General features: G+C 44.5%; 1 protein-coding gene across 2 annotated transcripts in view; it reads right to left on the bottom strand.

The window, feature by feature from the left end:
• The window catches only part of MPDZ (multiple PDZ domain crumbs cell polarity complex component), a 571,809-nt gene that overhangs the window by 418,505 nt on the left and 125,520 nt on the right, over nucleotides 1-27,784 (bottom strand). For both annotated transcript variants that reach the window (XM_030194291.1, XM_030194292.1), the window contains exons 10-11: nucleotides 19,898-19,986; nucleotides 299-494 (exon numbers count right to left, since the gene is read on the bottom strand). In XM_030194291.1, coding sequence (XP_030050151.1) covers nucleotides 299-494; nucleotides 19,898-19,986 — 285 coding nt within the window. The remainder of the gene's footprint in view (nucleotides 1-298; nucleotides 495-19,897; nucleotides 19,987-27,784) is intronic.

Genomic DNA, 27,784 nt, shown 5'->3' with positions numbered 1-27,784 from the left:
TCAATAACTGATTGTTATCAGCCCATTATTGATTGTTAATGGTTCATTAACAAATTTGTGCACGGATCTCAGGATTGAGAACAATTTTAATTTGGGAGCTATTTATAGAATCCAGCAGTATGTGCGTATGTGCACATGTATGCATGTATATGCCAGTATTCTAAACATTTAAGCGCATAATCAGTACATACCTGTTTCTGCCCACTTTACAGAACTGACCCCACAAACAGCACCTACAGTTTCTAACTGTAATGTAAACACTTTATTCGGAAGTACTAATCTAAGTACTTTGCATTACCTTTAGCAACATCGTCCTCTTTATTCTGTATAGTCAGATCCTTCTCTGGGGATATAATGGTGCTCTCATCAGGATGGAAGTCAATGTCTTGTTTAGGTGCTTTTCGGAACAAAGTCAATTGTACTGTCTGTCCTGTGCGCCTTAAAACTTCTACTGCTTGTTGGTTGGTGAAGCCCTGAAGATTTGTTCCATCCACCTAGAGAAACAAGTAATGGCCTACCCATAATTCTTTTCCCTAATAAAAACAAAACAGTGATCCAAACATAGGTCCTGTGATTGCCACCTTATGCAAGCACAGAAGTCTCTTCTAGAATTTTCCAGTAAAAGCTTTTCAAGATGTTTAAGGATGGTTTTCCATGTACTGCTGGATAGACTGTTCTTTACTTTTACAAAGTAAAGCTTAATTTATGAAAGGACAACAGTACTATCCAAAACAGTAAAGATGGAGCATTATATTAAACACTCCTCTGCTGTTATCGTAGGACAACAATGGTAGTTAAGCAACTGCCCTTTTTCTGATGGCAAGCAGGATAAAAGCATTTCATACACAAGACTAAGTAGCTAAACATTGCCTTCAAATAAAGGAAAAGATCAAACAAAGCAAACACATCAGAACACAGAACTATTTTTTTCTAAGATGAACCTGTTTGTATTTTTGATTTATTTATTTATTTATTTATATAGCATCAATTAAGTCATAGACAGCAAACAACCCTGGAAACCTTCAAAAATAAATCCCACAGATGGAGCCTAATCTTCCAACAGAGCTTTAAGGATGGATAGGCCAAGCCTTACATTTCAGCAGCGAGTCAAATAAAGACAATAGTTATAGTTAAGTGTGTGATCATAGCTTGATTTTGTAGCCTTGCAAATCTATTCTCAGGAGAGAGAGTTTAAGATTGGCGTGCGGCATTGTTGGTCTCTGATAACCTGAGTACTGATAACAATGGTTAAGGTCAGATATGTACACAGTATAACAATGAAAAATGCAAACTATAAATTGAGCCACTAAAGTAATTTTTGTCACTGGGTGGTCAGGCTTCTTGAGAACAGAAAGCTAAATAGGCTTTCTGTACAGTTTATTCTGTTCCTGAAGTTCAAATCTATAGCAAATGTCCCACTTCCAAAAGAAAATATATCTCCAGGACAATCAAGTAACTGTTAATATTTCAAAAAAATAGAAAGGAAAAGCCTCAACAAGCTTCATGTTTATAAATGGGAAGAATGTTGGAAGAACAATTAGCTGAGGGACGGAAACAGGATACCACCTTAGGGAAGAGCCACCATGTGCTAATCAAACTGGATAGATCGGTGTCAAAAGGCTGGAGCTTGGTAATCTGCAAGACAAAATATTGCTTCTCACCTTTCACAAGTGATATCCATAGACAAGCAGAACTGGTCAAACAAATGTTTATGTTTATCTTTATTCACTTGTTCAGAACCCTTATTTTATCATCCTCACTTTAATATTCCCTTATCTCTTGTTTGTCCTGTTTGTCTGTCCTAATTAGATTGTAAGCTCTGTCGAGCAGGGACTGTCTTTTCATGTTCAAGTGTACAGCGCTGCGTACGTCTAGTAGCGCTATAGAAATGATAAGTAGCAGTAGTAGTAGGTGACATTATTCAGTGGCACTGGGATAAAACAGTTCTCTGAAAACTAAAGAGCTAAAGTTCAGAGGATGTGTTGCCCTTCCAATGATCAGCAGTCTCCTCATTTCAGTCAGTTCAACAGCTCAAGAAAGAATGCAATTCTCACAGAAGCAGAAGGGATTGGGAGCTTGATCAATTCTGCTGTCTACCAAACAAATCTACTACAGGTGAGAAACAATACTGCTTCTATTGACATGCAATTAAGTCAGGCACAAAAGTGAGCAACTCTGCTCAGAGCTGCTTAATTCAGTTACATTTTGACAACTGTCCAAAAGACAGTTATAAAGACAGGAGAGCTGGCAATGTTATAAAAGACACACTAGCCAGACAGCATGGTTGACTGTACTGTCTCTGACTATAGACTAATCCAAACAGTACTGTGATGTAAAAGTATGGCTCGAGGGGAGGAAGTGAGGTCATCTAGCTTGATGGCAGCCTAGTTCTTTCCCTCTTGTCTGCTCCTGAGTGAATCTCCCTTTATTTGCATCCATCATCAGAGGAATTTTCTGCACAGGAGTGGCAGACGTTTGAAAAGAGTGTCATTATGAGGAAATCCCAATATGGTCAGGGAAAAGAAAAGGACAAGTCTGCTACTACTACTATTTAGCATTTCTATAGTGCTACAAGGCATACGCAGCGCTGCACAGACATAGAAGAAAGACAGTCCCTGCTCAAAGAGCTTACAATCTAATAGACAAAAAATAAATAAAGTAAGCAAATCAAATCAATTAATGTGAACGGGAAGGAAGAGAGGAGGGTAGGTGGAGGCGAGTGGTTACAAGTGGTTACGAGTCAAAAGCAATGTTAAAGAGGTGGGCTTTCAGTCTAGATTTAAAGGTGGCCAAGGATGGGGCAAGACGTAGGGGCTCAGGAAGGTTATTCCAGGCGTAGGGTGCAGCGAGACAGAAGGCGCGAAGTCTGGAGTTGGCAGTAGTGGAGAAGGGAACAGATAAGAAGGATTTATCCATGGAGCGGAGTGCACGGGAAGGGGTGTAGGGATGGACGAGTGTGGAGAGATACTGGGGAGCAGCAGAGTGAGTACATTTATAGGTTAGTAGAAGAAGTTTGAACAGGATGCAAAAACGGATAGGGAGCCAGTGAAGGGTCTTGAGGAGAGGGGTAGTATGAGTAAAGCGACCCTGGCGGAAGATGAGACGGGCAGCAGAGTTTTGAACCGACTGGAGAGGGGAGAGGTGACTAAGTGGGAGGCCAGCTACAAAGATCCAGCGACATCAGTGCGTCACCATGTTGTGTCAGCTCCAGCCACAGAATCTGACTCTGTACTTTCTGTGCCCATACCAATTGAAGCACTATTTTGCCGAAATAAAGAAGAAAATTAAAGCTTAATGAGTGGACATAAATTGTTCTGCATGCAGCTTTTGGGCTCCAATGGTGATGGTGCCTCCATTCAATCTGAACAAGTCCACACAGCATTGGGAAGACCCTGAGATTCTACCCCTAGGGGTATTGTGGAACATTTTATGCACTTTTCGGATAAGGAACCGATTTTGGACAAAGCTCGACAGACACCCCAGCTGATGTATATAATGAGGTCAAGGCTTCTGTGTACCAAAATCTTTCCTCCTATACTTTACAAACGCGGAAAGTACTGAAAACTGTTTTGTATTTTTGTCCTCAACCCATATTAAATATCGGACCTTTCCCTTTGCCCTGAACTTTGCTGTGGCAGGTAAAGTGCTTAGGGTGCACAAACGTGGGGAGGCACAGAAGATTTTACATGAAGTGGATCTGGCTCCCACATCGCACCTGAGTACTGTTGCACTGGCGACCCGTGAGAAATTACAACGTTGGCAACAGCTGGAGAAACCTCAGAAGAAGCCGCCTCATCTGTGATCTACTGTGTACCCTCCCTGACTGTTTGATACTGCTTTCTTTGGACTTGTTGCAAACATCTAAAGGGGGGGGCGAGGAATGAGGAATACTTTAGTTTATGTTATGACACTGTCTCAGCTTTGCATTTGGATATTTGAATTCATTAGTCTGTTGCTCAGGTGTGGATGTATCTGTTGGATGGGGAGGATCTTTGATCTGCTTCTTTAGGGTGGTATGATTGAGAAGTGGAAGTGGAGAGAATCTGGTTGTATATCGTCTGGAGACTCATGCCCTCAGCTGCCCAACTCTGAGATCTCTGGGTTGGATGGAGATTGTGAGGATGGTGGTGGATGTGTGACGGTGGATGGAGAACAGGACGGGTGGTGTTGTGGGGTGGGGGCAGGGGTGGAGTTCTTTGGATGTGGGGGTAGTTTGTTTTGGTGTCTTTCTTCACATTCTCTCTTTTTCTCCTTACTATCTACTTTTGATTAATTGCTTTTTAAGTCTTGATGACTGATTTAAAGCTTTATACTTACAATGTTAAGGATTTAAATTCCCCTTATAAGTGACACTCTCTCTTTCAAGAGTTGCTTCAGGTACAACAGCAAGAGGGCCTACTGTTCCATTCTAGATATCCCATAGTGTATTGTGCATCTGATATACACAGTGCTAAGAAACGTGGAGTGCCCGTTTTGTTTCATGTGGCTGTCCTTTTACATGTAACGCGTGATCCTGATGGTCGTTATTTATTTTTGCATATTTATTTTTATTTTGTTACATTTGTATCCCGCGCTTTCCCACTCATGACAGGCTCAATGCGGCTTACATGGGGCAATGGAGGGTTAAGTGACTTGCCCAGAGTCACAAGGAGCTGCCTGTGCCTGAAGTGGGAATCGAACTCAGTTCCTCAGTTCCCCAGGACCAAAGTCCACCACCCTAACCACTAGGCCAATCCTCCAGGAGTGATTCTTGCCAGGAGGAGGTGATTCTTGCCAGTGTCTATGCTTCTAATGAGCATTAGGATTGCCTTTTTCCTCATCTTTGGTTGGCTTTGCAGACTTTTGCTAAGGGACGGATTATTTTGGCAGGGAATTTTAATGCTACTATGCAGCCTGGTTTAGACCACTCTGTTTCCCCCTTCTTCTGTTCATTATGAAGTGTTCAAGGCTCTAGGTCATTTGGTTGAAAGTTTACGATTGTATGATGTCTGGTGGTTTGGTCACCATTCAAGATCACACATTTTATTCTTATTCACTTGCTACGTAGTCATATTTAGGTTACATTTTTGTGGATAAAACATTACCTGATAAGGGTTGCTACCTTTATAGGGCATATATCATGCTCATGTGTGGGCCACCATCCCCGCCTTATGTAAGGAAGATAGGAAACATAGATGGACTTTTAATAATGTTTTGTTACAAGATTCTGAGTTATTGAAGGATTTTATCCAAATTATAAAGGAGTATTTTGATCTTAATATGGACTCTGGACCTTTGTTGGGTATTGTTTGGGATGCCTTTAAGGCTGTTTCTTGGGGATTTTGTTTTCTCCAAAAGGTTAGTCAGGGAACCAGGGCTCAAGGAGTATGTTTGGCTCAACGTTTAGAACAGTTGGGACTTTTGGAGGCTCAGAATAAGGCCTTTGGGTCGGTGTCGGACCTTCAAAAGCTTCAGGCTGTCAGACTGGAGTTACCCAATCTTTATTTATTTGATGGTGACATTTATTTCCCACATTATCCCAAACAAGTCTGAGTTCAATGTAGCTTACAATAAACAGTATAGGATACATAACAAAGAATAATGCATAAGAAAGTAATTTGTTGTAAGAATCCAATTTTACAATACAATATCATAAACATACTGGGATAGCTATGGATGTTTAACATTTAGAAAATCTATTATGAATGAGAAATTGTACATGAAGCAAAGAGAAAGTTAATGGTAAATACAGTAATAACCAATTCAGGTAATAATTAATTATTTGAGATATGGTTGTTCTTTTTGAGGGTTTGTTTGAATAGGAACAATTTAATGGATTTTGCGGAATCTAGTATATTCCTGTATGTTTCTTATTTTGGGTGGTAAGGAGTTCCATTTGGTTCCTAGGTAAGTAAAGTCTTCAGAGTGGACAGTTTTGTAGATCACTTTTTTACAATTTGGAGGTGTAGTCAGATAATTTCTTGCCTCATATTTAGTATTTCTTTGAGGTAAGTTTATTAATGGTACCATATAGTCTGGAGCTGTGCCATTTAATACTTGAAAGATAAATGTACATAATTTGAAGGTAATTCTCGCTTTGATGGGAAGTGTAATTTGATTAATAAAGGGGAGGCACTTTCAAAACAAGAGATTTTATATATGAACCTGGCTGCAGTGTTTTGAGCTGTTTGGAGTTTTTTCAACAGGTACTCCTTACAGCTAGCATACATGGCATTACAATAATCAAATTGGGATAATGTTAATGATTGTAGCAATAGTATGAACATTTCTGATGAGAAATAGGGTCTTACCCTTTTTAGTTTCCAAACAGACCTAAAAGATTTTGTGATTACTGAGGAAACTTGAGTATCAAATGTTAAATATTTGTCTATAATTATACCTAGAATTTTCAGATTATTGTCAATGGGGAATGAAGTATTGTCAATTGTGAAACTGTTGAAGTCGTTTTGGTCAAATAGGTTGCTAATGACCATGAATTTATTTTTTTCTTTATTTAGCTTTAGTTTGGATTCTGAGGCTCAGGTTTCCATCACGTTTAAGCCAGGTTTTGCCTTTTGTAAGATGACTTTAATGGGTTTTTTTTTTTAAGATAAACATGTGTATTTTCAAAGCACTGAGCCTTCCAAAGTTCCATAGGTTACTATGGAACTTTGTAAGGCTAAGTGCTTTGAAAATGAGCCCCTATGTATATGGTAACATCGTCAGCATATACAAATGTTTTGAATCTTGCTGTTTCTAGTCTGTTGCCTAGTGGTGACATCATTAAACAGAATGGCGATAATTTCGGTGACCAAGGAGAGGGAAAGGGAAGGGAAATGGGACTTGATATACCGCCTTTCTGAGGTTTTTGCAACTACATTCAAAACAGTTTACATATATTCAGGTACGTATTTTGTACCAGGGGCAATGGAGGGTTAAATGACTTGCCCAGAATCACAAGGAGCCACAGTGGGAATCAAACTCAGTTCCCCAGGATCAAAGTCCACTGCACTAACCACTAGGCTACTCCTCCACTCCTTTCATTTTCACTTTGTAAGATCTTGATTTCAGGAATCCTTGAAACCATTTGTGGACTGTGCTACATATACCAAAGTTGTCTAGTACGTCTAGTAGGATATTATGATCTACTACATCAAATGTGCTAGACATATTGAACTGCATTATTAAGATCTTAGACCCTATGCTAATTTCTGAGATTTGATACTAGGGTAGTAAGGACAGTCTCCGTGCTATAGAATGGTCTGAAACCTGATTGTGATTTGTGTAGTAGGGAGAAATGTGAAAGGTAGTCCATAGTTTGTGCTGCTACTATTCCTTCCATCACCTTTATCATCAAAGGAATGGAGGATACTGGTCTGTAGTTTGTTACTTCAGTTATGGTGATTGAATTGTTTTTTGGTACTGGTATTAGGATAATAGAACCTTTATTATCAGGGAAAGTGCCTTGGAATAGTAGGAAGGAGATGTGCTGCTGAAGCCGATTGATGAATATATTAGAAGCTTCCTTCATAAGGTAACTAGGACAAGGATCTAGTATGCATTTTGAGTTGTAATGTTTTACTGTGTCATGGGTTGGTAGTTGGAAGGAAGACCAGATTCTGTTGGTGGCTATTCCTGTATGTGTCTCTGACTGTTTTTCGTAAATATTTTGATGGTTGACTTTTAATTTGAGGACTCCTTCTCTGATTTTTATATTTAATTATTCTTTATTGATTATATATTATACACGCAATCAGAGACAATATAGCAATTTTATAAATCCTACCAAAAAATCCTTATTGACATAAGTTGAAATCTGCATGATACTATCGACCTTTAAATTCAGGAATTACTGATCCAAGAAAGGAAATAATTAAATAACAAAATGTAGCATTACACTTCTTACTTGAAGTAATTAAACAGGATACGCTATTGACCTATACTCTTTTCCCAATCTATCTTAAACAGTGTGCATTCTGTTACTTAACTAGCACATTCACATTCATTTCTTCCTTTGAAATAAAAAATTCTTCTAGTTGCTTAGGGTCAAAAAATTGAAAATTCTTGGATTGAAATAATATACGACATAGACAAGGAAATGTAAGTACAAAATTGGCCATCCTTCTCTGATTTTAACTATTTTTTGTTTAAAAAAATTAGCCAGTTGCTCTACTGTTGGTGGAGACTGTGTGGTTGTGCTTATTTCTTTTGTGGATAATAGGCTTTTTATCAGATTGAAAAGTTATTGGTAGTAAGGAAATTACCACCGATTATTTTGTTATAGTATTGAGCTTTTGCAATTTTGATCTCATTTTTATATGTTTTGATGGCAATTTTCCAAGTTAATTTGTTTTCATTTGATTTGTCTTTAGCCCATTTTCTCGCCAGTTTTCTACATTTTCTTTTCAGAAGAAGGATTGATTGATTAAACCAAGCTGAAATTTTCAGAGTTGGTTTGGATGTAGATTCGAGGGGAGCTATGTTATTTAAGCCTTTTCACATAGGTCATCCCATTTAATCATGAAGCTGTTATTGTCTGCTGAAGGAAGAGCAGGATTATTTAAGACGTTAGACCAGAATGTTGTGGTATTTATTTTTCCTCTAGTTTTGTGAGGAATCGTAGTACTTTTATTTTTCATTGATTTTGTATTTTCCCTCCAACAGAGAGAAAACTCGCGTTTACTGTGATCTGGTCAGGGAGTTTGAGTCTAGGTATGGTTACTTAGATGAAAGTTGTTGTTTGCAAATTTATATGCTAATAGGTCAAGTAAGTGACCTTTATTGTGAGAGGTATTGCTGAATGGTTGTGTGATTTGCCAGTAGTTTAAAAGACAAGTAAATTTTTTTGTATTACTGTCATTCTGATTATCTAGATGTAAACTGATGTCCCCTATTAGTAGGACATTATCAAATTTAGTGCATATGTTACATACAAATTCAGTGAAGATGTTTTCTGTTCATTGCCACCTCCCAGGTGGGCGGTAAAAAAGGATGATACAGATAGGATCAGAGAGAGTGTCATTGTTGATTTTGCAATCAATTGTTTCGAGAATAGGGGAGTTAATATGAGATACCAGTTCTACTTTGAAAAAGGATTTATATATTACTAGTAAAAAAAAGGCCCGTTTCTGTGAGCAATGAAACGGGCGCTAGCAAGGTTTTCCTGCGGCAGTGTCGTGAGGTGTTTGGAGGGTAGCGTCGGGAGGGTGCAGGTGGGTAGGTTTTTTGTGGAGGGCGGCAGCTTCGGGGTCCCAGCAGATCAGGTGTTCGGACGGCACTCCTCTCCCTGCGTAGCGGTGTTTGTCGCTGTGCGTCGGGGGGGGGGGGGTGGAGGCCCTGCGTAGGTCATTGTTTCTGGCTGTGCGTCGGGGGGGGGGAGTATCGGAGGGCGGTGGAACTGCCGACTGGATGAGTGTCATAGCCCCACCCTCCACATCATCACGTTGTGACGCGAGGGCGGGGCAGACACTCATGGGATCTTGCAACTACAAATTTACATTTAGAATGTTGGGGTTGTGAATTATGTGTGGATGGGGCGTGGCTGAGGGCGGGTCTATGAGTGAGAGTGGTGATGACAGCCTAGAAGACTACAGGGCTTCAGTGTTTCCCTGCCCCACAGTGAGGTTCAGAACGTTGGAGGTGAGAATTATTTATATAGAAGATAGCAATGCCTCCTCCTTTTTTCCCTTTTCTAGCTTGGTGAACAATTTTGTAACTTGGGGGACATAGTTTATTTAATATTAGATCATCTTGCACATCTAACCAGGTTTCAGTAATCAATAGGAGGTCTAATTATTCTTCTTCTAGCCATTCTCTGATTATCTGTGTTTTGTTCATTATAGATCTGGCATTAACATATCCAATTGGGACTGGTGTTAATGAGAGTGAATTATAAGTGTTGCATTTAATAGTTATAAGATGTTTTCTGGTTGAGAAAGGGTTATGTTTTGTTTTGGGTTTTTTTTTTTTTTTTTTTGAGTATGGTGTCTTTGAGTCAGGTGTTATTTGATTGATGTATGATTTAGTTGATTACAATAATTGAATTTGTCCTATTGTGTGTTGTGGTTTCCTGCTTTAACTTTAAACCTGTTAAAAATAATGACTGGGATATTAAAGTAGGTTTTAAAGCGATGCGAGAGAGAACCAGTTAAAACTTGACATAGGATAGTAATGCATAGCCAATTTACTGTGAATAATTGGAAGAACATTTTTAGACTAGTGTGAAATAATGTCTGGAAGTAGACTTACTGCATATGATGAATTTAAGACAGATCTTTGATGAAGCAGGTGAAGAACTCAGGAGGCAGCACACATTTAAATAATACTGTTAGTGACGTCACCCACCAGTATCTGGTTTACAGAGGCCGCTTTCTCCCTATTCTGAGTGCTGGAAACTGCTCTCCCAAAGTACAAAGGAGCAGACAGAGGACTTGGAGCAGGTGAAGAACTCAGGAGCCAGCACACATTTAAATAATACAGTTAGCAATGTCATCCACCAGTATCTGGTTTATTGAGGCCACTTTCTCCCTGTTCTGAGTGCTGGAAACTGCTCTCCCAATGTACAAAGGAGCAGACAGAGGACTTTATGATGACCAACTGAAGTTTAATGCACGCTTGAAACAAACTCACTAAGAATGTAATAACAAGTCAGGTCACCTTTTAGTGACTAGGCTATGGAGGGAGAGGGCTGACAGGCAGATTTTATGTCTCCAGAACTCAGGAAGGTCATTTTTGGCTAAATCTTCTCAGATTCTGGAATATTTTCATCATTTCTATTGAACTTTATATACGGCGAATGATACGTTCAGGATGGAGGATATGGACAGCTATTTGGTTGCTCAGGCATTGCTGATATTGTCCTCTCAGCAGAAGGAGATTTTGGAGCTCCGGTCACTGTGTGGCAAGTTTTACAGGTTATCAAAGATTTGCCAACCAGGAAATCTCTTGGCTTGATTTCAATAATGAATTCTTTCAGGCTTTTGCTGTAGAGTTGGTTCCCATATTGACTTTAATTATTAATTTTGTTTGGGACTTGACTCGTTGCCTCCGTCAATGATGGAGGCATGGCTGGCTGTTAATCCTAAGCCTGATAAGACAGACTGTACTTCCTACCATCCTATTTCTATCTTGAACACTGAACCCAGCTCCTCCTCCTTCTCTGCCCTCCCTGCCCAACATGGCCCAGGATCTTTCCTATCTTTCCCCCAACCCCCATATGATCCAGCATATCTATCTCTCTCCACCCCTTCCCCCATCCAACATCTTTCTTTCCCTCTCTCTGAGGGACCAGCATCTTTCCCCTTCCTCCCTCCATTCCATATATGCTAGCATCTCTCTGTCTCTTCCCTTTCCAATACCCCTCTCCACGTCCAGCATCTCTCTACCTCTCTTCCTTCCAATCCCTGCAGTCCAGCAAGTCCCTCTTACCTTCAAACCCCTTCCTCCTATAGTCTGACATATTAACCCCCCCTCCCCAGAATCTCTCCTGTCCCTCTCCCCCATCCCCAGAGTCCAGAATCTCTCTCTCCCCATCCTCACTGAAGGTCAAGCATTTCTTGTGCCTCCTTGCATGGGTCAAGCATCTCTCTCACGTTCCTTCCCTCCCTCTCCCCCACCCATGGGTCCAGCACCTCTCCCCCCCCCCCCCTTTTACCATGCACAGTGCCTCTTCTTTCTGCTCCTCCTCCTCGTAAGTCCAATATCTCTCCCTCACCTTCCTTCCCTCCCACTCCCCTACCGTGGATCCAGCACCACTCCTTCTAACAACTCCCTGCCCCCGGTAGAGCTCCTCTCCCTCCCCTTCTTTCCTACCCCATTCACTGTGGTCTCTCCTACCCCCCCCCCCCCCCAATTGGTGAAGCACCTCTCCCTTCAACTCCACACCTCTCTCAGCCTCCCAGATCTTTCAAACTTTGGCTTTTCTCAGCAGTGGTAGTGATAACACGATGCCTGTGCCAGCCCTGGAAGCCTTACCTCTGCCATGTCCTGCTCTGACGTAACTTCTTGTTTATGTGTGGGTAGGGCATGGCAGAGGGAAGGCTTCTTAACATGGTCCACGTAGTGTGTTATTGCTTTCACTGCCGTGAAGAGCCAAAGTTTGAAAGATCCGGGGGAAGGGGCTGAGGAAGGAAGACAGAGGTATTGACTCATGGAAAGGAGGTGGGCAGAGGAAGAGGTGTTGCATTTGTAGGGGGTGTGCTGGCAAACAATACATCCCCCCTTATTGCCTGTACCAGGGGTGGGGCGGGACAGGACACCCCACCACTATTCCCTTGGTGTCCCACTGAAGCCAAAGATATAATGGGCCTAGGCAAGCTGAGTGATCACCTCTGCAGCCCCTTGAGGGATGTTCAAAGCTTGAAGCTGAATCTTAAAAAACCGCTACAGTGACCATACTGGATCAGAGACATGGCTAACCTCAAGTTGTTGCTGCTTTGTTGTTGAAGCACAATCTTCCAGATATCCCAGTTCTCAGTAATGCATTGAAGAGAATGAGTGACAATACTTGTCTTCTTCAACTGATCCTCAGCATTATGACCCCTCAGTACAATGCTCAAGTGATCATGGAGCTCTAATTAGAGCAAACAGGGAGAGTAAGACTACTTTCATCTCCAAGTCTTCTGCCTATGGTGTCAAAGGGATTGATGCTTCTTTTTGCAGTAGAATGTTGACACTGGATGAGAGCAGAGCCACTGCTCTGCTTTCATATCACCTTTTCCTTAAACGATGATGCCAAAGTCTGAGGCTTACATGATACATGTCGCTTTTTTAGGACCCTTATAATAGCCCACTAACAGCATTAAGGATTTTTACTTCAACAGTTTAATTGGTCAAAAATCTCACACTAACACAAAATCAATTTAATATGGTCTTTGTACCAATTATCAAACGGAACTTATATGTGTACTTTTCCTTTGAAATTTGTTGCAGGTTCCAAATACACATGGTCACTTCCACCTGCTTTTTCTGTGAGCAGAATATTGCTGGAAAAGTACATTTGTAGCTTTGAAAATGCTAGTTATATATATACAGTGCAATCCGCTTAAGTGCAAGGGTCTGGGACCAAAAAAATACATGCAGTTAACCGGAGTGTGCACTTTAAACCGTTGTGACCCAAAGAAGCTTGACAACTGATAAACATATGTACAGTACTCTTTATACGTACAGTATACAGTCTCCGTTGACGTTATACAGTCTCCATTAACTGACGTTAGGCTTACTTGACGTAATCAGTCATAGTCCTCTGTACAGTTCCATAGACTACGTCTGCCAGATGATAAAAACTGTCATAGCACTGACATCCAGTGGCCTCCAGATAGGCCCGCACAGTGTTGAGAATCTCCAGCGCTCTTGCAAAAGTGACAGGAGGTTGTTCAATTTCGTCAGTATGTGCCTCACTGCTCATTTCATCATCAGCCGTTGCCTGCGTGTAGGCGCATATCTCAACATCAGTCAGCTGTTTGTAGATTGTAATCAACAGCTACGTAGTGATGAAACTCCTCTTCAGTAATACCGGCTGGGTCGTCAATAGCCTGTTCATCTGGCGCGTTCGAAACAGCTACATCTGTTTCGTCCCTCTCCACATCACTTGTAGAAGTTCACAATGGTTGCCTGTGTAACATGATTAACGGCTTCTTTCTGCATATGTAGGGAATCCAACAGTGATAGATTATGAGCCAGTTCAACAGCACGTTTATCCTTGCCAGTCTGGTCATCCATAATGCTCATCAGATGACGTAGCACAAGAGCCCGATAATGTTGTTTGAAATTGGCTATTATGCCCTGATCCATAGGTTGGATCAGAGAGGTAGTGTTTGGTGGCAGATAGACCACCTTGACATTAGACAGCCTGACATCATCACTGTGTGCAGCACAATTATCACAAAGCAACAAAATCTGACGCTTTTGTGCCCACATTCTACTTCTTCAGCCACTGCTTCCAAATTTCCCCAGTCATCCATGAATTTGCATTAGCCTCGTATGACACAGGAAATCACTTAACATTCTTGAAGCAACGGGGCTGTTTGCTTTCCAATGACGAGTGGTTCCAACTTCTCACTCCCATCCGTATTGCAGCAAAGGAGGATCGTCAGTCGATCCTTCAACATTTTACTTCCTTTAGTTTTGGCTTGTTTGAATGCAAGTGTTCCATCAGGAATCGCTCGCCAGTAGAGACCGTTTTCGTCACGAGGTGCAAACTCGTTCAAGATGGTAGGAAGAACTGAAACAACCCAATTTTCAGCACCAAAGTCATCAGCATCTTGTTTTTCACCGTGCTGTTTCTTGAATTTTATGTTGTTCCTCTCCTTCCATCTTTCCAACCATCCAACAGTGGCTTTGAATTCAGTTAGTCCAAGACTTTCAGCTAGCTGATTAGCTTTCTCCATAAGCAGTGGACCACTGACAGGAAACTGTCTGCTCCTGACTTGAGAAAACCACCAAAGAAGAGCATCTTCTACATCCTTAGCTTTTCCAGCCCATTTACGTTTACGGTATGGATTTGTATTGTTTTGCCAACTTCCAGAAGCTGGTCTTTCTGCTTCAAGATACGTGAAATTTGACTGGGATTGACACCATATTCTTTAGCAATAGATGCTTGACTTTGAGGCATATTTTCAAAGCACTTAGCCTTCCGAAGTTCCACAGGTTTCTATGGAACTTTGGAAGGCTAAGTGCTTTGAAAATATGCCTCTTTGTTTTCTAATTTTTTAACAACTTCTATTCGTTCAGCCAGTGTTAAAGTGTTACAGTTGGACGATGACGACGACTCCAGAGTACACTCTAACAACATTAGTTCACTTATTCTGCCTGTGGCAGTTGACCAACGAGATTTCAAATTTACCGCCCCTTTGTCACGCACCAATCAGCTTCGATATTCCGTGTGTGTGCTTATGCTGAGTCTTTCCTGCAGAGGAGCCAAGCATATAAGTAAATCTTGCACTTGTCAGTGGTGCGCTAAACCGAAGTTTGTCCCTATAGAAATTGATGGCTCCAAAAACGGGACCGAAGTACGGCATACAGTTAAACAGAGCATGCACTTACCCGACATGCACTTAAATGGAGTGCACTGTATATACTTGAGAACACCTTCCTTTCAATATGGTTTTTTCTTCTAATTTAGTTTCTTGATATTTTCTTCTGTAATGTTTCAGGATCCCCCTAAATTGGGGACTTCAGGAGGATAACGTTTATTTTCTTAAATATATATTATCATATAGGGCATGATTTTTTTGTATTATCCTATTTTCTGGATGAGCTTTTTCTTGCTTACTTGATTATTGAAATTAACAAGCAAACACAAAATTTTGAAAAAAAAAATAAAGAAAAGAAATAAACTCCAAGGTAATCCAGAGACTGAGACAAAATCAGATGGATCTTGGGTCAGTTCACCGCTCAACCCAGAGACTCCAGAAGAGAAATTACCTGAGAGGTGGCCAAACTGGTCTTCAAATAAGAATCAGCCCAAAATCAACCAGCAGTCCAGGTATGGATGGATTGGTGCCACAAATGCGCAGCTACCACCATCATCACCTTGGAAAATGTGTGCGGCACAGTAGCCAGGCCAAACGGCAGGGCCCGAAACTGAAAGTGCTGCCCCAGTACACAGAAGCAAATATCTCTTGGGATGAACTGAAATAGGAATGTATAAGTAGGCCTCCGTGAGGTCCACGTACATTAAGAACTTCCCCAGATGAACCAAGGTAATCACAGAGGGAAGAGTTTCCATGTGAAAATGCAGAACTCACATACAAGCATTCTCCACTTTTAGGTCCAGAATGGATTGAAAGGAACCACCCATCTTTGGGACCACAAAATAAATGGAGGCCTGACCCTTCCAGGACTCTGCTGGCTGGATGGGCTTCATTGCCCCTAAATCGCACAGATGCTGCAGAGTGATGGATGGTGGTGACAGCCTATTGCTTTACGACCAAGTCATATAGGGAAGCCATAAAGGCGAGCTAATTCCAGGGAGTATTCCTTCTCAACCACTTCCAGCTCTCACTGACCCGAGGTACTACGGACCCACTCGAAGCGGAGAGACAACCTGACCCCCCCCCCCCCCCCCCCCCCCACCACTGGATGCAACTAGGGGTCCAGCACACTCTCACTGGACCAGCTGGACAGTGATAACCTGCCTGAGGGACCCAAGCCTCCGGTGCTCTTGGAGCCACAAAAGGAGCTCTGCTTGAAGGGTCTACCCAGTCCCCCCCCCTTGGGCCAGAGAACACCAGGCTAACCTACCCCCTTGGAGCACTCTCTAGAGGAGGAGGATCGACGAGCACCATTTGACCTCAGCTCAGAAAGATGGAGCGATCGTGCCTCTCCCATAGCCTCAGCCAGCTTCTCCAAGGCATCCTCAAAGAACAAGTTCCCCCTAAATGACAGTAGACTCAAAAGCTACTTAGAGGCCGAATTCTCAATCCAGTGACGGAGCCACAACCAACAGTGTCCTATCACCAAAGCATCCACAGAACAAGAGGCCATACAGACTAGATCTGAGGACATCCACCAAAAAGACCATCCCTGACTCCAGGTGAGCGACCTCTGGGGACTCCAGCTCCTGCTACAAACAAAGCAGCATGGCCATAGCTACTTAGACACCAAAAATAGTGGCCTGAATGCTGGAGGCCCCCACTGAAAAGACCAGGTAGAGCAACTGCTCTACTTCCTTCTCATGGAACTCCCTAAGGTTTGAGCACCCTGGACTAGTATAGCGATCACCTTCATGACTGTGGTAACTGGGGCATCCATCTTACGCAATGCCCCAAACTTTTCAACCTCCTCAGGAGCAAAGGTATAGAGATGATCAAGGGCCCTGGATCCTCTGAGGGGCATAGTCAAGGCCTCCCACTCCTCCAGCATACTACGGATAAAGGCCTTATAAAGTGGGAAATGCTTTGGGGGCTGCACAAGGACTTCCAGCAGTGGGTCCCCTTAAGAGGTGTCCGCAGCACAAGACTTGAACAACTGGCACTCCAAGTCCTCTGCTACCAACTCCAAGGAGGCCGAACCTTCCGAGATACCTGTATCCCCTCTATGGTGCCTAGAACCCACAACAGAACTCCTGCTGGTCCCCAGGGGCCACCACACCCCCATCTGGGTTATGTTCTGTAACCAAAAATCCCCAGAGGCCCCATCAAGACCCCTCCACAGTTGGAACCAAGAGAGGTAAGAAAGGGAGGCCCCGTACCCAGGCAACTCCTGACGATGACCAAGAGCTCTCCTGTTTCTAAGAAACAGCAGCAGGAGAAAAAACAGCCTGGGGGAAAATGGTTGCTATTCCCGCCAGTGCTGGTGGACCCCCCTCCCTCCCCCCAGGAAAGTTTCTAAAGAAAATGATCCGTCCCACAAGGGACACAGAGCCAGCAGTTGCACCGAGTTGTTGGCTCTTACAGACACCACAGAGTCTTCCAGCCAACATGCCCAACCATTTGGAAGACACATACAGTCCTGCCCTGCTTCAGCCCAGGGCTCTGGTGTCTCTGCCATTCCCTGGCTCTCTCGGGAGTGAGCTAATTTTTTTTTATTTTTTGTCAATAGCTTTATCCCCTGACCAAAGGAATAAAGCTACCCAGGCCAAATCTTTTCTTTGTTTTTTTTTATGTACACCTAGGAGCTGCATCAGGAGCCCGGGAAGTCCACATCCAAACAGGGTGTATGGACTACAAGGTATAAGGATATGGGGACCCACATCTTTTAAGTAAGGCCCTTCAGGACCGAGCCAAAGTTTCACTCAGTGGCACTAAGAAGTGTGCCTGTAGACTGTAGAGAAAAGCTTCATGCTCAACCTAAGTTTCCCAAGAACAGATCTTTATGAGTGGTCATTAGGCTCAACCATGCTGTGCGGCCACAACCAGCACAGCAAAGAGCTAGGCCAGGAACCAGGAGCACCATCAGCACAATCTACCATCTGCTAAAGGTAGCGAAAAATACAGTGCTAGAAGTAGAGAAAAATGCTTTTCCAGGAAGCACCCTAACTTACACTGGTGATTTATTTTTTTTATTTATTTATTTTATTGCATTTGTATCCCACATTTCCCCACCTTTTTGCGGGCTCAGTGTGGCTTACAATAAGTTGTGAGTGATAGAAATACAATTTGTTACTACTCGGTTATGGATTACATTGTGAGGAGTTAAGCGAGACAAACTCAGAGTATCATTAAGGAATAACAATGGAAAAGAGCACTTAGACATTGGGGGAACAACGGGAAACTAAAAGGGTCAGTACATAACAACAAGAAAGCATATGGCATACATTTTCTGTGAGTAGAAATATGAGTGTGGTGAGATTAAGGGGATGAGAATTCAGAGTGGCTGTATTGAAGCATTATTGAACCGTGGGTGTGGGCTTTATGTGTTTTGGTTCTTTCCGTAAGTATTCTCAAAAAGATGGGTCTTCAATAGTTTGCGGAAGGTGGCTTGTTCGTAGGTCGTTTTCAGGTTGCGCGGCAGTGAGTTCCAGAATTGCGTGCTCATGTAAGAAAAGGTTGACGCGTGCAGCGCCTTGTATTTCAAGCCTTTGCAATTAGGGAAGTGGAGGTTGAGGAAAGTTCGGGATGATCTTTTAGCATTTCTGGGTGGTAGATCTATTAGATCAGACATGTAGGCTGGGGCTTCTCCGTGATGGTAGTCCACTGGTAGAAGTCAGTTTCCTCTACCTCAACCTGCTAGTAGGAAGGTATAACATCCATTGGCATAGAACAGTGAAGCTGACACTACAGAATGTAGATTTGAATTGTGGCTCACTATTAATGGGCTCACTTGGCAAAGAAAGCAAACAGTTTTAATGGAACATATAGACTTATGTAGTAAGACCACAGTATGGGCACCTTTTACTAAGCTGCAGCAAATGGAGGCCTGTGCTGGCGTCGGCGAATATTTTTCAAACGCACAGAGGCCCCCTATTACTGCAGTGGGTAAAAGGGAAGTCTCTCTTTCCTGCAGGAAATGGTTGTGCGGCAAGTAAAGCACTTGCTGAGCAGCCATTTCAGGGGGGAACCCCTACCGTCACCCACTGAAGTGGCGGTAAGGGCTCCCGCGCTAACCCAGCGGTAACCGCACAGCACTGCCCAATTACCACTGGGTACATTCCAGTGCTAAAAAAATAAATCGCTAGATATGACGGCACACAAGGTGTGAGAAGTACTGCCGGGCTGCTAGAGTAGCCTGGCGGTGCTTCCAGTTTAGCGAGCGGTAAGCCCACGTTGGGCACTAAAACTCTTCATTTTGGCATGCTTGCTATATTAAAGATTAGCATGGTGCATTACTTCCAAATTAGTGCTAATTATTTTGAGTGCCAAAACCCTTGCTACTAATGATATTGTCTTAGCACATAAAAAATGATTGCTAAAACAGAAGTAAACCCAGACGTTAAGCTTAGCACAGTTTATTACATCAGCCAGAGAGTAAGAACTTTATTTTGCTCAAAGGTAGCAACAGTACCTTACAAATTAATAGTAATACAAATGTTCAAACTCCTAGAGTGGAGGAGTAGCCTAGTGGTTAGTGCAGTGGACTTTGATCCTGGGGAACTGAGTTCAATTCCCCCTGCAGCTCCTTGTGACTCTGGACAAGTCATTTAACCCTCCATTGCCCCTGGTACAAAATAAGTACCTGAACATATGTAAACCGCTTTGAATGTAGTTGCAAAACCTCAGAAAGGCGGTTTATCAAGTCCCATTTCCCTTTCCCCCTACCAAGCTTTCATGGTTGAAACAGCTGATATTAGTCTCGAAACTCACATTAAAAAAAACTTTATTTATGTTTCAGATGCTAAAACAAATGAAACAATATAACTAAACTTTCTGAGTTTTAATCAACAGGGTAAATCTTAATAAATTCTAGAAGCTGATCAAAGTTATTTAAACATACTTTTCAGAATTGCTAAACGTGCAGAGCATTACATGTGTCTACTTACCGCTATAATCTGATCTCCAACGCAGATTCGTCCATCATGTTCCACAGCACTGCCTTTTGTAATGCTTTTTACAAAAATACCAGAAGGCTCTGTTTTATAACAGAAAACATCTATCAGAATGGAAAGCTTCCCACATGAAATGCCACTACAAGCATTACTGTTACTTTTAAAACACAAAGACTGGTGTTTTAAAAGTATCATTCTCCAAATATACAGCAGTGTACATATAGCTGCGCTAATAAACCAAATTTTTTATTTCTAGAGAATGATTCAGGTCCTCACACAACTGAGTGATATCTGGCAAAGCCTTCCACAGGAAACAAAAAATCTCTAGTTTCAGGCAACTTAAGAAGCTTTTAGTGACTCAACCACTCATGTGCTGTATTTTCCTGACTGCACTGTTGCTCAAGGCCTATTTCTATGGTTAGAAAGGAGACTTCAGAAGCATTTTGAGGACTTGTGATAGTAGTTTTTAATCAGTCTATCCTATTGTATCAAGGATCCTCTACCAAAACGATGTACAGAAAGAACAACTCAAACATAAACTATAGACAATTACAGCAGTAAAGTTACTGGCTGGATTAGAAACTGGTTGAGTGGAAGGAGACAGAGGGTAGTGGTAAATTAATCTCATTTTGAGGAAAAGGATGTGATCAGTGGTGTGCTGCAAGGTTCGGATCTTTTTAACACTTTTAAGTAGAGGAGTGTGGTAGCCGTGTTAGTCCACTTAAGGTTATCAATAGAAATCAAACAAAATAAAACATGGAAAAGAAAATAAAATGATACCTTTTTTATTGGACATAACTTAATACATTTCTTGATTAGCTTTCGAAGGTTGCCCTTCTTCGTCAGATCGGAAATAAGCAAATGTGCTAGCTGACAGTGTATATAAGTGAAAAACATTCAAGCATTGCTATGACAGTCTGACAGGGTGGGAGGATGGGGGTGGGTAGGAAGTATGCATGGGGACATCAAAGTATACCAATGGTATACTTTGATGTCCCCATGCATACTTCCTACCCACCCCCATCCTCCCACCCTGTCAGACTGTCATAGCAATGCTTGAATGTTTTTCACTTATATACACTGTCAGCTAGCACATTTGCTTATTTCCGATCTGACGAAGAAGGGCAACCTTCGAAAGCTAATCAAGAAATGTATTAAGTTATGTCCAATAAAAAAGGTATCATCTTATTTTCTTTTCCATGTTTTATTTTGTTTGATTTAACACTTTTGAAAGCGATATTGCTGAAGGGCTGTTTGGTAAGGTTTGACTCCTTGCAGATGATACTAAAATCTACAATAGGGTAGACACCCCTGATGGGGTTGATTAACATGAGGAAGGTCTTAGCAAAACTAGAAAGGTCACACATTTGGGCTGCAAAAACCCAAGGGAATGGTACAGTTTAGGGGGTGAAGAACTATTGTGCACACTATGCAGATAGTATCAGCAGCTAATCACCAGGGCATTACTTCTATTAAATAATACAAGTATTTACAGTGGTGGAAATAAGTATTTGATCCCTTGCTGATTTAGTAAGTTTGCCCACTGACAAAGACATGAGCAGCCCATAATTGAAGGGTAGGTTATTGGTAACAGTGAGAGATAGCACATCACAAATTAAATCCGGAAAATCACATTGTGGAAAGTATATGAATTTATTTGCATTCTGCAGAGGGAAATAAGTATTTGATCCCCCACCAACCAGTAAGAGATCTGGCCCCTACAGACCAGGTAGATGCTCCAAATCAACTCGTTACCTGCATGACAGACAGCTGTCGGCAATGGTCACCTGTATGAAAGACACCTGTCCACAGACTCAGTGAATCAGTCAGACTCTAACCTCTACAAAATGGCCAAGAGCAAGGAGCTGTCTAAGGATGTCAGGGACAAGATCATACACCTGCACAAGGCTGGAATGGGCTACAAACCATCAGTAAGACGCTGGGCGAGAAGGAGACAACTGTTGGTGCCATAGTAAGAAAATGGAAGAAGTACAAAATGACTGTCAATCGACAAAGATCTGGGGCTCCACGCAAAATCTCACCTCGTGGGGTATCCTTGATCATGAGGAAGGTTAGAAATCAGCCTACAACTACAAGGGGGGAACTTGTCAATGATCTCAAGGCAGCTGGGACCACTGTCACCACGAAAACCATTGGTAACACATTACGACATAACGGATTGCAATCCTGCAGTGCCCGCAAGGTCCCCCTGCTCCGGAAGGCACATGTGACGGCCCGTCTGAAGTTTGCCAGTGAACACCTGGATGATGCCGAGAGTGATTGGGAGAAGGTGCTGTGGTCAGATGAGACAAAAATTGAGCTCTTTGGCATGAACTCAACTCGCCGTGTTTGGAGGAAGAGAAATGCTGCCTATGACCCAAAGAACACCGTCCCCACTGTCAAGCATGGAGGTGGAAATGTTATGTTTTGGGGGTGTTTCTCTGCTAAGGGCACAGGACTACTTCACCGCATCAATGGGAGAATGGATGGGGCCATGTACCGTACAATTCTGAGTGACAACCTCCTTCCCTCCGCCAGGGCCTTAAAAATGGGTCGTGGCTGGGTCTTCCAGCACGACAATGACCCAAAACATACAGCCAAGGCAACAAAGGAGTGGCTCAGGAAGAAGCACATTAGGGTCATGGAGTGGCCTAGCCAGTCACCAGACCTTAATCCCATTGAAAACTTATGGAGGGAGCTGAAGCTGCGAGTTGCCAAGCGACAGCCCAGAACTCTTAATGATTTAGAGATGATCTGCAAAGAGGAGTGGACCAAAATTCCTCCTGACATGTGTGCAAACCTCATCATCAACTACAGAAGACGTCTGACCGCTGTGCTTGCCAACAAGGGTTTTGCCACCAAGTATTAGGTCTTGTTTGCCAGAGGGATTAAATACTTATTTCCCTCTGCAGAATGCAAATAAATTCATATACTTTCCACAATGTGATTTTCCGGATTTAATTTGTGATGTGCTATCTCTCACTGTTACTAATAACCTACCCTTTAATTATGGGCTGCTCATGTCTTTGTCAGTGGGCAAACTTACAAAATCAGCAAGGGATCAAATACTTATTTCCACCACTGTATATAGCGAATGCTACATACCTGTAGAAGGTATTCTCCGAGGACAGCAGGCTGATTGTTCTCACTGATGGGTTGACGTCCTCGGCAGCCCCCTCCATCGGAAAGTTTACTAGCAAAGGCCTTTGCTAGTCCTCGCGCGCCCATGCGCACCGCGCATGCGCGGCCGTCTTCCCGCCCGAAACCGGCTCGAGCCGGCCAGTCCAGTATGTAGCAAGACAATACACTTCAAGGGAAGACTCAACTCCAAAGGGGAGGCGGGCGGGTTTGTGAGAACAATCAGCCTGCTGTCCTCGGAGAATACCTTCTACAGGTATGTAGCATTCGCTTTCTCCGAGGACAAGCAGGCTGCTTGTTCTCACTGATGGGGTATCCCTAGCCCCCAGGCTCACTCAAAACAACAACCATGGTCAATTGGGCCTCGCAACGGCGAGGACATAACTGAGATTGACCTAAAAAATTTACCAACTAACTGAGAGTGCAGCCTGGAACAGAACAAACAGGGCCCTCGGGGGGTGGAGTTGGATCCTAAAGCCCAAACAGGTTCTGAAGAACTGACTGCCCGAACCGACTGTCGCGTCGGGTATCCTGCTGCAGGCAGTAATGAGATGTGAATGTGTGGACAGATGACCACGTCGCAGCTTTGCAAATTTCTTCAATAGAGGCTGACTTCAAGTGGGCTACCGACGCAGCCATGGCTCTAACATTATGAGCCGTGACATGACCCTCAAGAGCCAGCCCCGCCTGGGCATAAGTGAAGGAAATGCAATCTGCTAGCCAATTGGATATGGTGCGTTTCCCTACAGCCACTCCCCTCCTATTGGGATCAAAAGAAACAAACAATTGGGCGGACTGTCTGTGGGGCTGTGTCCGCTCCAGATAGAAGGCCAATGCTCTCTTGCAGTCCAATGTGTGCAGCTGACGTTCAGCAGGGCAGGAATGAGGACGGGGAAAGAATGTTGGCAAGACAATTGACTGGTTCAGATGGAACTCCGACACGACCTTTGGCAAGAACTTAGGGTGAGTGCGGAGGACTACTCTGTTATGATGAAATTTGGTGTAAGGGGCCTGGGCTACCAGGGCCTGAAGTTCACTGACTCTACGAGCTGAAGTAACTGCCACCAAGAAAATGACCTTCCAGGTCAAGAACTTCAGATGGCAGGAATTCAGTGGCTCAAAAGGAGGTTTCATCAGCTGGGTGAGAACGACATTGAGATCCCATGACACTGTAGGAGGCTTGACAGGGGGCTTTGACAAAAGCAAACCTCTCATGAAGCGAACAACTAAAGGCTGTCCTGAGATAAGCTTACCTTCCACACGGTAATGGTATGCACTGATTGCACTAAGGTGAACTCTTACAGAGTTGGTCTTGAGACCAGACTCAGACAAGTGCAGAAGGTATTCAAGCAGGGTCTGTGTAGGACAAGAGCGAGGATCTAGGGCCTTGCTGTCACACCAGACGGCAAACCTCCTCCAATGGAAGAAGTAACTTCTCTTAGTGGAGTCTTTCCTGGAAGCAAGCAAGATGCGGGAGACACCCTCTGACAGACCCAAAGAGGCAAAGTCTACGCCCTCAACATCCAGGCCGTGAGAGCCAGAGACTGGAGGTTGGGATGCAGAAGCGCCCCCTCGTCCTGTGTGATGAGGGTTGGAAAACACTCCAATCTCCACGGTTCTTCGGAGGATAACTCCAGAAGAAGGGGGAACCAGATCTGACGCGGCCAAAAAGGAGCAATCAGAATCATGGTGCCTCGGTCTTGCTTGAGTTTCAACAAAGTCTTCCCCACCAGAGGAATGGGAGGATAAGCATACAGCAGGCCCTCCCCCCAATCCAGGAGGAAGGCATCCGATGCTAGTCTGCCGGGGGCCTGAAGCCTGGAACAGAACTGAGGGACTTTGTGGTTCACTCGAGATGCGAAGAGATCCACCAAGGGGGTGCCCCACGCTTGGAAGATCTGGCGCACCACTCTGGAGTTGAGCGACCACTCGTGAGCTTGCATAATCCGGCTCATTCTGTCGGCCAGACTGTTGTTTACGCCTGCCAGATATGTGGCTTGGAGCACCATGCCGAGACGGCGGGCCCAGAGCCACATGCTGACGGCTTCCTGACACAGGGGGCGAGATCCGGTGCCCCCCTGCTTGTTGACATAGTACATGGCAACCTGGTTGTCTGTCTGAATTTGGATAATTTGGTGGGACAGCCGATCTCTGAAAGCCTTCAGAGCGTTCCAGATCGCTCGCAACTCCAGAAGATTGATCTGCAGATCGCGTTCTTGGAGGGACCAACTTCCTTGGGTGTGAAGCCCATCGACATGAGCTCCCCATCCCAGGAGAGACGCATCCGTGGTCAGCACTTTTTGTGGCTGAGGAATTTGGAAGGGACGTCCCAGAGTCAAATTGGAGCAAATCGTCCACCAATACAGGGATTTGAGAAAACTCGTGGACAGTTGGATCACGTCCTCTAGACCCCCAGCGGCCTGATACCACTGGGAGGCTAGGGTCCATTGAGCAGATCTCATGTGGAGGCGGGCCATGGGAGTCACATGAACTGTGGAGGCCATGTGGCCCAGCAATCTCAACATCTGCCGAGCTGTGATCTGCTGGGACGCACGCACCCGCGAGACGAGGGACAACAAGTTGTTGGCTCTCGCCTCTGGAAGATAGGCGCGAGCTGTCCGAGAATCCAGCAGGGCTCCTATGAATTCGAGTTTCTGCACTGGGAGAAGATGGGACTTTGGGTAATTTATCACAAACCCCAGTAGCTCCAGGAGGCGAATAGTCATCTGCATGGACTGCAGGGATCCTGCCTCGGATGTGTTCTTCACCAGCCAATCGTCGAGATATGGGAACACGTGCACCCCCAGCCTGCGAAGTGCCGCTGCTACCACAGCTAGGCACTTTGTGAACACCCTGGGCGCAGAGGCGAGCCCAAAGGGTAGCACACAGTACTGGAAGTGGCGTGTACCCAACTGAAATCGCAGATACTGTCTGTGAGCTGGCAGTATCGGGATGTGTGTGTAGGCATCCTTCAAGTCCAGAGAGCATAGCCAATCGTTTTGCTGAATCATGGGGAGAAGGGTGCCCAGGGAAAGCATCCTGAACTTTTCTTTTACGAGATATTTGTTCAGGGCCCTTAGGTCTAGGATGGGACGCATCCCCCCTGTTTTCTTTTCCACAAGGAAGTACCTGGAATAGAATCCCAGCCCTTCTTGCCCGGATGGCACGGGCTCGACCGCATTGGCGCTGAGAAGGGCGGAGAGTTCCTCTGCAAGTACCTGCTTGTGCTGGAAGCTGTAAGACTGAGCTCCCGGTGGACAATTTGGAGGTTTTGAGGCCAAATTGAGGGTGTATCCCTGCCGGACTATTTGGAGAACCCACTGATCGGAGGTTATGAGAGGCCACCTTTGGTGAAAAGCTTTCAACCTCCCCCCGACCGGCAGGTCGCCCGGCACTGACACTTGGATGTCGGCTATGCTCTGCTGGAGCCAGTCAAAAGCTCGCCCCTTGCTTTTGCTGGGGAGCCGCGGGGCCTTGCTGAGGCGCACGCTGCTGACGAGAGCGAGCGCGCTGGGGCTTAGTCTGGGCCGCAGGCTGTCGGGAAGGAGGATTGTACCTACGCTTACCAGAAGCATAGGGACCAGTCTTCCTTCCCCCGAAAAATCGTCTACCTGTAGAGGTAGAGGCTGAAGGCTGCCGGCGGGAGAACTGGTGTCCCGCTGGTGGAGAGACTCTACCACCTGCTCGACTTTTTCTCCAAAAATGTTGTCCGCACGGCAAGGCGAGTCCGCAATCCGCTGCTGGAGTCTATTCTCCAGGTCGGCGGCACGCAGCCATGAGAGCCTGCGCATCACCACACCTTGAGCAGCGGCCCTGGACGCAACATCAAAAGTGTCATAAACTCCTCTGGCCAGGAATTTTCTGCACGCCTTCAGCTGCCTGACCACCTCCTGAAAAGGCTTGGCTTGCTCAGGGGGAAGAGCATCAACCAAGCCCGCCAACTGCCGCACATTGTTCCGCATGTGTATGCTCGTGTAGAGCTGGTAAGACTGGATCTCAGCCACGAGCATAGAAGAATGGTAGGCCTTCCTCCCAAAGGAGTCTAAGGTTCTAGGGTCTTTGCCCGGGGGCGCCAAAGCATGCTCCCTAGAACTCTTAGCCTTCTTTAGGGCCAGATCCACAACTCCAGAGTCATGAGGCAACTGGGTGCGCATCAGCTCTGGGTCCCCATGGATCCGGTACTGGGACTCAATCTTCTTGGGAATGTGGGGATTACTTAGTGGCTTGGTCCAGTTCGCAAGCAATGTCTTTTTCAGGACATGGTGCAAGGGAACAGTGGACGCTTCCTTAGGTGGAGAAGGATAGTCCAGGAGCTCAAACATTTCAGCCCTGGGCTCGTCCTCCACAACCACCGGGAAGGGGATGGCCGTAGACATCTCCCGGACAAAGGAAGCAAAAGACAGGCTCTCGGGAGGAGAAAGCTGTCTCTCAGGAGAGGGAGTGGGATCAGAAGGAAGACCCTCAGACTCCTCGTTAGAGAAATATCTGGGGTCTTCCTCTTCCTCCCACGAGGCCTCACCCTCGGTGTCAGACACAAGTTCACGAACCTGCGTCTGCAACCTCGCCCTGCTCGACTCGGTGGAACCCCGTCCACGGTGGGGGCGTCGAGAGGTAGACTCCCTCGCCCGCATCGGCGAAGCTCCCTCCGCCGACGTAGTCGGGGAGCCTTCCTGGGAGGTGGCCGCTGTCGGCACCGCACGCGGTACCGACGTCGGGGACCTCAACCTGGGCGATGGGCCAGCC

This window comes from Microcaecilia unicolor, chromosome 2, assembly GCF_901765095.1.
Source record: "Microcaecilia unicolor chromosome 2, aMicUni1.1, whole genome shotgun sequence".
In the NCBI taxonomy this organism is placed as follows: Eukaryota; Metazoa; Chordata; class Amphibia; order Gymnophiona; family Siphonopidae; genus Microcaecilia; species Microcaecilia unicolor.
Note: the sequence above shows the minus strand (reverse complement) of the source record. Positions and strands in the feature narration are given on the sequence as shown.